This window comes from Rattus norvegicus, chromosome 3 (assembly GCF_036323735.1).
Source record: "Rattus norvegicus strain BN/NHsdMcwi chromosome 3, GRCr8, whole genome shotgun sequence".
Lineage (NCBI taxonomy): Eukaryota > Metazoa > Chordata > Mammalia > Rodentia > Muridae > Rattus > Rattus norvegicus.
Window position 1 is genome coordinate 181,609,348 of NC_086021.1, and position 11,858 is coordinate 181,621,205.

Sequence of the window (11,858 nt, forward strand, 5' to 3'; positions counted from 1 at the left end):
AGAAAGAAAGAAAGCCCATCTCCTAGGAACCACACCCCTTTGTGAAGATGAAAGCCGTCGTCATATAGAGAAAGGGGGCTGGTTTGACCTGGACAGCTACAGTCTGTACTTGGAGAGACACTGCATACGGCTTCATAACAGTTTTATCCATGCCTGTGACTGAAGCCAAGGGGCGGCCAGGAGAGACTTTATGTGGGACACTGTCCTGGGCCACGTGCCTTCATTTACCAAATCGTCCCAAGGCTGGCTCCTAGGGACCGTGATAAATGAAGGGACCCTGTCCTGGTCCTCAGAAGCTGCCCCTCAGCCTGCATTGTATCCGCTACCCTATCTCCATATTAAAACCCTGAACTCCCACCTCAGTGACCCAGCTTGGAAAGTGCCCTACACAATGCCTGTTTCCTTAGGACCTAGCAGGGTAGTTCATCCCCCTTTGGGCTCTCAGTAACTTTACTTTTTCCTCTCTTGCCTCACTCCTCAGCCTGTGGCCTTGATATAATTCCTTTTTCCTCTGTACTGATGTCCTGGCAACGAGTATTCTTCAGCCTGTTAAAACAAAACCACACAACACAACAACACAACAGGGCTGGAAGTTGGCAGAGCCCCTGCCTAGCATACATGAAGCCCTGGGTTTGAGCCCCAGCATCACGTAAAGCTGGGTGCGGTGTGGCACATGCCTGTAATCCTAACTCTTGTGATGTGGAGACAAAAAGATAGAGATCTGGGGTCATTCTTGGCCTCCTGGGTCGTGTGAGGCTGGCCTCGAATTATGAGACAAGCTTGTCTCCACTGCAGGCTCCCAGGGCCTCCTCCGCACTCAGATTTGACAGGCACATACACCAAGAACCCATATTCTCAGCCACTTCCTGGACGAATCTGGTGTAGGCACTGTGGCCCACCTTGTTAGGAAGGCATGCTCGTTACCATGGCTCCTACCTATAAGTGGTCCACGTTTGCTAGACTCCAGCAGGGACTTCCAACTTTTGACATCGGGACATGACACTGTCATTTACAAAGCTCTCAAGCTTTTTAAAGCTTGCAAAAAACCCCTCATGTTTTACATACATCTAGGATTGTGCGCTGTGAGCCATTCACAGCATCCTCTGCCTGACAGCTGCAGGACGGACCCACCTGCTAGTGCTCGGTGGCCATTTTGGTTGTCCGGAAGGTGACTTTGACCACGATCTTGGGTATCTTGACTCGGTTCTTTTTTCTCTCCAAGGCCCTCTTTGTGCTTCCCAGACCGACGAGGGCCTCACTGCCGACGCTTCCTTCTCAGGTGTATGACGTACCTGTCCAGAGGCAAGTCTCCTCGACCCTTGAGGTGAGCTTCACTCTGCAACCCTGCACCACCCTGAGGCTTTGGTGCCCAGTCTCTGGTTTCTCCACATCATTTCCCTGTCCAGCTTCCTTCATTCTGGAGGCTGACCCCCCTCAAGCAAGCTGCCAGTGTTTACTCGGGTGACGGCTCGGACATATCTGTGCTTGTACCCCTCCACCCCACCCCCACACCTTCAGCTGAGACAGTGCCTTTTAAAGCATCAAGCCCATCATCATAGTGAAACTCATTATTACCTACAGTCGTGGTGATTAGAAACCTTAGGGAACCATAGGTAAAGTGCTTGTGTTACAGCTGTATGAAGACTAGAGTGAAGATCCCCAGAATCCTCACAAAGGCAGACACAGTACTGAGGCTCTCAGCCCAGAGTTTCTGTGGTGAAATGGGAGGTGAAGACAGGAGACTCTGCAGTAGATCCAGGTAGCTGGGCCAACAGCAGCGAACAAGACACCCTGCCTCAAACCCGGCAGAAGGTTGTGGTCCCAGCTCCACACATGGGTCCAGGTACATATAGACCCATGCTTACACACACACACACACACACACACACACACACACACATACACACACATACACATACACACACATACACACGCACACACAGAGAGACAGAGACAGAGAGAGACAGACACAGAGACAGAGAGAGACAGAAAAAGACAGACAGAAAAGATAGATACAGTTAATTTTAGCTAAAACGGGGGAGTTAAAGTTGGTGGTTGAACACATCAACCATAACATAACATGTACACACACACACACACACACACACACACACACACACACACACAAAGAACCAAAGTGTTCAGAGATTTGTGTCTTTCATTGGAGAAAACGCCGCAACTTGTGGACTTTGTGTAGGAAACCCCTTGGAAAGAGAAATTAAAGTTCGTCCTTCTTTGTGGTCTTCCCCTAGAGGCCAGAGAAGCAGCAGTTCTATGACATACCCACCAGCTCCCAGAAGGCTGTGTTCCACATCTCCACCAGCCAGGCAAGCGTGAGTACCAACAGAGCGGGCGTGAGATGCTGGGCAGCCTAAGCATCCTCTGGGAAACCTTGTTAGATGGATTGATTTGTTTCAGCTGCTGGGACGAAATCCCCGAGTTAAACAACTCATGGAAAGGGAAGGTTGGTTCACTGTTTCAGAGTTCACCCTCTGGAAACTGTGGTGCGTCTCAGAGAGAGCACTGGTGGGAGAAGACGCCTGCTCTGTGGAGGCGAGGGGGGCAAAGAAAAAGAAGACAGGGTTGGAGTCCCAGTATCCCCTCAAGCTCATGGCGCTGGTGTCCCTGGTGGTTCGACTTCCTTCCCCTAGGCCTTACCTCACAAATGTTTCGTTACCTTCTAACAGCAGCACAGGCTAAGGACTAGGCCCTCAACATTGAGGAACAATCCGAGTTCGAACTGTGGCGTTTGACCAAAAGTCAGGTGCAGGATCCTCATAACCAACTCTGCTGCACTAGAAGTAAAATCCCTCCTAGCCCTGGGATTCAGGACTAGGGCAGCAGGTTAGGGATGGCTCTGTTGGCAACTGTTTGTCTAACAGGCATGAGGACGTGGGTTTGTGCTGCGACCGGTTCCCGCATATCACCGCTCCACGCTGGCCCCCTGGTACTCTTGGACCCGGGCAGTCTCTCCCTGGAGTTAGTTCTGGCACCGTAGGGCCATATAGAACTCACATTAATTTATCTCAGCGGTGGCTGGTTTCAGTGTGGCACCATGTCACGTTAGCCTAGCTGTCTTCTAACCCCAGCGGTCTCTCCATTGCTAGTCATTCTGGCCAGCCCTGGCCAGCCGGGAACTCTCCGGTTCCAGTCGCCCGCCCGGTAAAATCAAGACTCAACAAACTGCAACCCAACCATCAGATTTACGTGTTAAATTCTCAATCCACAAAACATCCACAGAATAAACTCACTGCCAATTAATAGAGATAGAAACCGACCACCTAGACAAGATAAAACTGACCTAGACCACCTGGATCGGGATCATCTTCCTCCATCTTGACTCATCTCGATGCTCTTCCTCTCTTCCTCCTCCTCCCCTCCTCTTCCTCTTCTTCTTCCTCCTCCTCCTCTTCCTCCTCCTTTCCTCCTCCTCCTCTTCCTCCTCCTCTTCTTCCTCCTCCTCTTCCTCCTCTTCCTCCTCCTCCTCTTCTTCCTCCTCCTCTTCCTCCTCTTCCTCCTCCTCTTCCTCCTCCTCTTCTTCCTCCTCCTCTTCCCCCTTCTCTTCCTCCTCCTTCTCTTCCTCTTCCTCCTTCTCCTCCTCTTCCTCCTTCTGTCTCCTTCCTAGACTTTTCCCCGCCTACCCTTCCTTCTCATCCAATGATAGGCTGGATCCGCCTTGCTGCATAATGACATCATCCTACAGGACTGGATCCCCTGTGCTCACATTTTTAAAAGTGGATCTGGGGAGTTGGCTAAGAGCATCGCTGCTCTTCCTGAGGTCCCAAGTTCCCAGAATCCACATGGCTGCTCACAGCCATCTGTAACTCCAGTGCGGGGGGAATCTGATGGTCTCGTCTAGCCTCTATGAATAGCAGACACACGCATGGTACACACACATGCAGTCAAGCTACGTGGCGGCTTGCATGTGTCATTTAACTTCCCCGTGACTGCATTCTTACCACAGATGTTCTGGAGTTTTCCATGGGATGATTTGTGTAATACACAGAGGAATAGCTCAGTGGGTGGTGTAGAATGCCTTCCTGTTAGAGATCTCACGGGCAGGCATGAACTCACGCCCTTGCCTTTTTGTAGAGGGGCATCATTTGAGGGTCCTCGTGAGCATTTTTAACCACGTGTCCCACGGGTGCGCTCCTATCCCAGTTTGTGGGATCAGGGGGAGTCGTCCGGTTTTGATGCATTTTGACAATAACTCCAGTGATGTGCAGAAGTTTGTTAGATGTGAAAGAAAAGGTTAAAAGGCCCAGTGGAAGCATAGGGACATGTGGAGGCAATGCAGGGGCACGAGTGGGTTTTCCCAATGAGAGGAAGAAAAGCAGCTCCTTTGCTATGACAAAACACCATGACCATGGTAACTTGTAAAATACAGAAGCCCGGGGCTGGGGATTTAGCTCAGTGGTAGAGCTTACCTTGGAAGCGCAAGGCCCTGGGTTCGGTCCCCAGCTCCGAAAAAAAAGAACCAAAAAAAATAAAAAAAAAAAATACAGAAGCCCACTGGGGTTGCAGTTCCAGATGGTTTGGCATAGCGAACGCGTGACGGCATGGTGGCAGGAACAGTTGAAAGCTTACATCTTGAGCCATAGGCAGGAAGGAGTAGGAGGAGGGGGGCAGCACATAGGGGATGGTGGGAGAAAGTTTACCTTTGTGGCCCATTGCCTCCAACAAGGCCACGTCTAGTCCTCCCAGACAGTTTGGCCAACTGGAAACCAAGCATGCAAACATAGAGGCCGTGGGAGCTATTCTCATTCAAACCACCATGAATGTGCCCAAAATGATGGCTGCCGTGGAAGGGCAGAGAAAGGAGGTTCAGCAGAGGGTGAAGCCAGACTGGGAGAGCCCTTGAGTGACAAGAGCAATGGGGGGAATCACTGAAGAGACCTAAGCAAAACAGAGGCAGTCAGATGTTTAGAACCTGTCAGATTCTGATTGTTACTAACCCGGGGCAACTTTGTATGTGTTTTTTTTTTTCTCCCCAGGGTCCGGGTGTTACATTGGCACCCACAACGGCCTTCAGACAAGGTGGTGGCTATAACCCATTATCCAGCCCTCAGAAATCAGATTGGATTCATGACACTCCAGTGTCGCTGGGAAAGGCTGATGTCAGAAATGCATCTATGACCAGCTTCACCAAAGAGTCATGCTCCAACACCATCCCAGGCTCCTCTGTTGTCCGCATTGGAGCTGTGACCCTCTCCCCACAGCTGGGGAACGCCGTGCAGAAGAAAAGCAGCCCCCCGGAAGAAACTTCGTATGCCTTTCTGACCCCCAGGGGGGACTCACTTCCTTCTGATGCAGGCAGCAGCTACAAGGTCCCTTCCAGGTTTCTCATTCCCAGAGTGGAGCGACAGAACACCAAACCTAACATTTATGACACCCCTAAAGCCATGCAGGGTGTGTTTCAGAATACTTCAAAAGCCACACAAGGGGTGTCTCTGGCAGGAAAGGAGCTGGAGAGAGGCAGAGAGGCTCCAGAGAATTCCCCCTGGGTCTCCAGACAGACAAATTTCCTGTCTCCCGACTCGGATCGATTATCTGTTGCCAGCTCAGACAGCAGGGCTAGTGTGGTATCTTCATGCTCCTCCCTATCCACGGACTCCTCCCCTGGCTCCTCCTCAGAGGACTCCGTGAAGGAGCTGTGGATGGACTTGGACTTTGCAAAAGAGACAGCGGTGGCTCTGCAAAGCAGAGTGGCCAGCTCAGTGGCGGGCCTGCTGCTCTTTGTAAGCAGGACCTGGAGGTTCAAAGACTCCTTGGAAACCAACGTCAACAGAATCCGAGGGGCCGCTGACCGCGTAGAGGAATCCTTGAGAGAATTTCTGGATTTTGCCCAAGGTGTTGGTGGGTTGGCCTGCAATCTCACAGACAGCTACCTTCAGGCTAGAGTTAGAGATCAGCTCCAGACGATCTCTAGCTCCTACCAGACGCTGCTGGATGCTAAGGGGACCCTGGACCGCTGCAATTGGTCGCTGGAAGTTCTCGTGGTGGACAAAGCCCAAAGCAGTGTGGATGACCTGGAGAGGTTTGTGCAGGTTGCGCGGGTAGTTCCGGAGGACGTGAAGAGGTTCACCTCCATCGTCGTTGCCAACGGGAAGCTCCTTTTTAAACAGAACTGTGAGAGAGGAGAGGTGGACTGGAGGTGTGAAAGATGCATCCAGCCTCCCCAAAGAGAAGCTGAGTCCCACCCAGAGCGCAGCAGCCCCTTCCACAAACAGCCAGCAGCTGAGCACTCCCTTGAGCTGGCGAAGAAAAGCAGAGGGGATGTCTGTGGGCAGGTAAGTCAGGGAGACAAACAGTACACAAGGACTTCATCTGTTACGGGAAATGATCATCACTGAGGGGAGATGCTGGCGCCGTGTGCGTGTAGAAATGTACACTTGCACATGCGCGTGGAAGCCAGAGGACAAGCCTGGGTATTGCTCCTCAGTGTCTCTCACTGGGCTGGAAGAGGTTGACTAGGTTAGGCTGGATGGATGGCAGCACCTAGGGGTCTGTCTTCCTCTGCGGCCCAGCACTGGAGAGACGGGCTTGTGCCACCACACCCAACCTTTTCCCATGGGTTCCAGTGGTTGAGCCCAGGTCCACTACTTGCAAAGCTCTTTAGTGACTGAACTATGTCCTGGTTCTTTTTGAGTATGTGTGTACATCTAGTGTGTGGTGTGTGGTGGGCAGTGTCTGCCTCTGCCGTTCTCCGTCTTTTTTTATTGTTGTTGTTTGGGCTTTGTTTGTTTGCTTGCTTGCTTTCGAGACAGGGCTTCACTAGGTAGTTCCTGTCCTAGAACTCAACATGTATATCGGGCTGGCCTGGAGCCCACAGAGATAAAACTGTTTCTGCCTCTGCCTCCCATGCCTCTCATGTCTCTCCCTCCCCCTCTCTCTCTCCCTCCCCCTCTCCCCACCCCCACTCCTACCTGCCCCCGGAGGCTGGGTTTAGATGCCTGTGCCACCGTGACTGGCACCACTATCTTTTTACTCTTTCTTTTGAGTTGCCCGGGCAAGGCTTTGAACTAGGGTTCTTACTGCCTTAGCCTTAGGGTTTAGCACCATGACCAAAAGCAAATTGTGGGGGAAAGGGTTTATTTATTTGGCTCACACTGCCACGTCGCTGGAGGAAGTTAGGACAGGAGCTCAAGCAGAGAAGGACCCTGGAGGCAGGAGCCGATGCAGAGGCCATGGAGGGTGCTACTCACCGGCTCACTCCGCATGGCTTGCTCAGCCTGCTTTCTTATAGCACTTAGTACCGAGAGAGGAGGCACCCGCACACAGCGGGCAGGGCCCTCCCTCACCAAAGCCAATAAATGCATCGGTAGGCAGAATCGTGAACAAAATCTCACATCTCAGAGTAAACTTTTAAAGTGGGGCACAGTGGTCATGCTATAACCTCTGTACTCAGGAAGCTGAGGAAGAAGGTGGGGAGTTTCAGGCCAATCTAGGCTACAGGGTAAGATCTTGGTGGGGTTTGGGGGTGAGCACAAAAACCACCAACCATAAAAGTGAAACAAAAAAAGCGAACTTAGGCAGCCATTGTAATTTGAAACCTATTTAAATTAGTAATTTGAGATTTAATTTTTTTTCAGAAGTCACCTAACCTACAAAAGAAAGGAAAGAACACCATGGAAGGAAAGTCAAATGAAAACCAAGACTTCTGTGGCACGGTAAGCCCTTCGCCCCCCCCCCCCCCCCCCAGTGCTCTGACGAGTGTGATTTTGCCTCGGAGAGCTCTCCTTGGCTATGGAAATCCAGTGTTACAGCCCACTCCATGTTTAAGACTTCCGTCTGTCTTCTGCTTTCTTTGGTAGTGGAAGGAAACCTGGACACCCAGGGTGGAGCATCAGTCCCTAAGTATCAGGGGAGAAAATTCAGGTGTTGTTCAGGGTTATCATGAGTGGCGTCAACATGGCATTTGATGACACTGTCGCACATCCTGTGATAGTTTTCCCTCTCCCTCTCTCCATTCTTTGCATTTGGAGTTGAATATAGGGCTCTGTGCAAGACAGGCAAAGATTACCACTGAGCCACACCCCCGCAAAGATTACGACTGAGCTACACCCCTGCCCGGCAACCCTTTTGTGTCTCTCTGATCAGGAACGCAGTAAAGCATTTTGGTCCAGGGGTTAGGTATCTTCATGGTTATCTTTGACACTTGATCAACAGCTTCTAAACCAAAGATGCTATCGTGGTTTGTTTTTATTGGCTATCCTCTATTTGTGGCAGAAGGCAGTTTTCCGTTTACCAACGTTAAATGTTCCCCTAAATTAAATAAAGTACAAACGTTGAGTCCAGGGCTAGGGAGATGGCTCAGTAGTAAGAGTGCTTGCTGTGCATGCATGCAGACCCGAGTTCAAATCCCTAGCACCCATGTAAAAACAGCATGGCTGACTACCACATGCCTGTAACACCCAGCATTGGAGGGTGGGTAGAGACAGAGTCTGGGAGCTCACTGGCCAGTAAGCCTAGCCAAAATGGGGAACTTTCAGTTCTCCTCGAGACCCTATGTCAAGACAGGAAGATGGGAAAGACTGGGGAAGAAACTTGACACCATGTTTTGGCTTCTGCATATATGTGCACAGCAATATCTGTTCACCCACACACGAACCATGCACCACACACACACACACACACACACACACACACACACACACACACACACACAATGGAGTGAGTCCATTTAAAACCCAAGTAAAAACCAAGACGACATTGCAAGAGGTCAGAGATGACGGTGTCAGTACAGTAAGCCAGAAGACAGCCAGGGTACTGGAGAGAGTAAGACAGGATACAGATGCTCATTGACTCGGACAAGGTCATCTGCCTTCTCAGAAACAATTCTGCACCAGAGCCCAACTCTCTCAGAGCTCTGCTCCCTGAGCCCTTAGCTCTCTGGCTCTCTCCTGATGGAGGCCACATTGTTTTGTCCCACATGAGGAATGCCTTGACTTCCTACAAATCTGATCTCTTGCGTCTGGACAGAGGCCAAGAATCTGCATCCCCAACAAGTCCTGAGTCGATGTTGATGGGGCTGACCCAGGGCTCACATCTGCACAGTGCTATTTTGTACTAATAGAGCTTCCTCACTGGCTCCGTGTTTGGGATGCACTATTTGGCTGCCCAGGGCCCCTGCCCGCTAACTACCTACAGCCCATAGCAGTCTCTCACTAAGAGATGACAGCTGCCTCCCCATCCCCGACCCAGGTACATTCTTCATTTCCAAACCAACATGCTCATGATGCAATGTCTGTCTGTCTGACTGACTGGTTCTACCCTTTGCCTGGAAAACAGGGTTCACCACATAGGTCAGGTCAGTCTTGAATGGGCACTCTTCCTCCTACCTCCAAAGAGTGGAGATAACACCCCTTGAACACTTGAAAGTTGCAAATTTATCATTATGGATGTGTTCCTTAGAATGTGTTTCTTATGGTTTACAGAGCTGGTTGAGTAAAATAATACACACAATTGTGTTGCAATCTATAACACAAGAATACATACAGTTGCATACAGAGCAGTGCTTTGAAAACACTGATATTCCAGCTGGGAGGTTGTGATCCCGTGCCTTCAATCCCAGCACTTGGGAGGAGGAGGTGGGTAGAGCTCTGTGAGTTCCTGGACAACCTGGTCTACAGAGGGAGTTCCAGGACAGTCAGGGCTACACAGACCAAGTCCTGTCTCAACGAAACAAAAATGAAACAGAACAAGAAAGAAAGCAAACATTGACATTCATTTGTTAGACAAATGTCACAGCCAGCTCTGCATTTCCTTAACAAATCGGCTTTTTTGAAAGACGAACAGCATCCTGCTGGTGGTTCTGGTCCTTACATATTTTCTCCTTCCTCTTCTCTAGAGTCCTACCCCTCTTCCTTCTCCTTCTCCCAGTGGGCAGAACGTGGAGAGGAAGATCCGCCTGTCTGAGCACAGCAGGCTCTATTTCGGAGCACTCTTCAAAGCCATCGGTGTCTTTGCCAGTAGCCTCAGCAACAGCCAGCCCCCTGAGGTCTTCATCACTCAGAGCAAGCTGGCCATCACGATCGGGCAGAAGCTGGTGGACACGCTGTGCAGCGAGACCCAGGAGAGAGATGAACGCAATGAGATCCTGTGTGGAAGCAGTCACCTGTGCGGACTGCTCAAGGACCTGGCGCTGGCCACCAAGAATGCTGTGATCCAGTACCCTAGCCCGAGTGCCCTGGGCCTCCTCCAGTCAGAGCTGGAGAAACTAGAGTACCACTCCCGGAAATTCAGAGGCACACTGGAATGAGGCCTACGGAGGTCAACTCCTGGCCTGTTTTATACTCACCACTCTTGTTCTGTGGTAAAGCCAATCGGAATGGCTGAAGCAGCCTTGGGTCTCGGAGCTGGTGTTAGTAAGTGGCTAAGGCCCTGTAGGACACTGGCTGACCACAAGGAGGTCAAGAAAGAGAGGCAGGTGACAAGTCAGGACCTTGGGATGGACCTGACTTCACTGACCTTCACTGTGTGAAGGTGTACAGAATGGACAGGGGAAGTGGCATTGTAGAAGCCATGTTTCATGTCGGTCGAATGTGTATGTGGTTTACAGTCATTCTGCGCATATCAGGCAGCACCTGAGGTCAAGGTCAAGGGGCTGGAGAGACAGCAGTGTGTCAAAGGCTCTGAGTGCAGAGAGTCCCAGTCTGATTGGGAAAACGGACAAAGAGACGAAGTACTATCGGCAGTCTGTCGGCTGCTAGTGAGAAAAGAAACTGGGGAAGAGCGAGAATGGAGAAGGAGAAAAGAACTTTTCCCCAAAGGATTGACTTCTGTCATATTCATTGGGAAAGTGCAAGTGTTGGTGTCACACACCTTTAAGTTTAGCACACAGGAGGCAGAGGTGGACAGACAGGCCTTAAGGAGACCAGACCAGTCCACAGTGAGCTCCAAGCCAAAGGCTGCATACTGAGAACCGATTTTTTTTTTTTTGGTTCTTTTTTTTTCGGAGCTGGGGACCGAACCCAGGGCCTTGCGCTTCCTAGGTAAGCGCTCTACCACTGAGCTAAATCCCCAGCCCCGAGAACCGATTTTTTAAAGCCTCCCTAAAAGTAATGAGTTTGCCTTTTTTAATCTGTTGTTTTAGATTAATACTGTGAGACGTATACAAGTTGTATATGTGCGAACGTGGGTGTGTGTGCATGTGTTGCTAGAAACTGAATCTAGGGTTTCACGAATGCCAAGCATGTACTCTGCCATGAAGATTGACTCCCTGGCCCCCCAAAATGTATTTTTGCTGTTACTTCATCCTGAAGGTGATGTAACACCTGTTGGAGGTGGTTATGTGCTCTGTCCGGTCCCCTGCTAACTTATTTCATATGTTAAAATCCTGTGTCCATCGGTTCCCCTGCTCAAATTAGGTTTGTACTTCACTAGTCTCAAATCTGTTGCATTATTTATCTATAATCATGGGTTTAAACACATTTGCAAAGTCCTGAGAGATGGTTCAGGAGGTAGAGGTATCAATCTTGACTTCCCGAGTTCTATTCCTGGGACCCATGTGGTGGAAGAAGAGAACTGACTCCTGATAACTGTCTTCAGACCATGCACAAAATAAGACGAAACTGTAATTAAAAACTTATCAACAGATGAGCAGGCTGGCGGCAATCCTTTCTTTGAAAGTGTCTCTGAGCCTTGTCACCTGAGTGCCTTTGTCTCCAAAGTGAAGTGTTAAAGACACCTCCACTTTGAGCTCATCTGCAGTGAGTGTGCAAGCTTGTATGTGTTGGTCTGGACTGGAAAGCAACACCATCATTGGTGTGTTCCCAGGGTGGGTCAGGAAGATGTGGCATGCCGACAACACCCACAATTGGTCACAGTTCCTCTCGTGCAAACCGCTTCCTTTCTCT

General features: G+C 50.4%; 1 protein-coding gene across 2 annotated transcripts in view; it reads left to right on the forward strand.

Annotated features, from left to right (window-relative positions):
• The window catches only part of Cass4 (Cas scaffold protein family member 4), a 39,992-nt gene extending 28,394 nt beyond the window's left edge, over positions 1–11,598 (forward strand). The window contains exons 3-7 of one of the 2 annotated variants that reach the window (NM_001413236.1): positions 1,223–1,324; positions 2,253–2,333; positions 4,995–6,290; positions 7,593–7,670; positions 9,851–11,598. In NM_001413236.1, coding sequence (NP_001400165.1) covers positions 1,223–1,324; positions 2,253–2,333; positions 4,995–6,290; positions 7,593–7,670; positions 9,851–10,261 — 1,968 coding nt within the window. In that variant the 3' untranslated portion in view covers positions 10,262–11,598. The remainder of the gene's footprint in view (positions 1–1,222; positions 1,325–2,252; positions 2,334–4,994; positions 6,291–7,592; positions 7,671–9,850) is intronic. The other variant, XM_039104651.2, reaches the window with a different exon arrangement.
• The last annotated feature ends 260 nt before the right edge of the window (positions 11,599–11,858 follow it).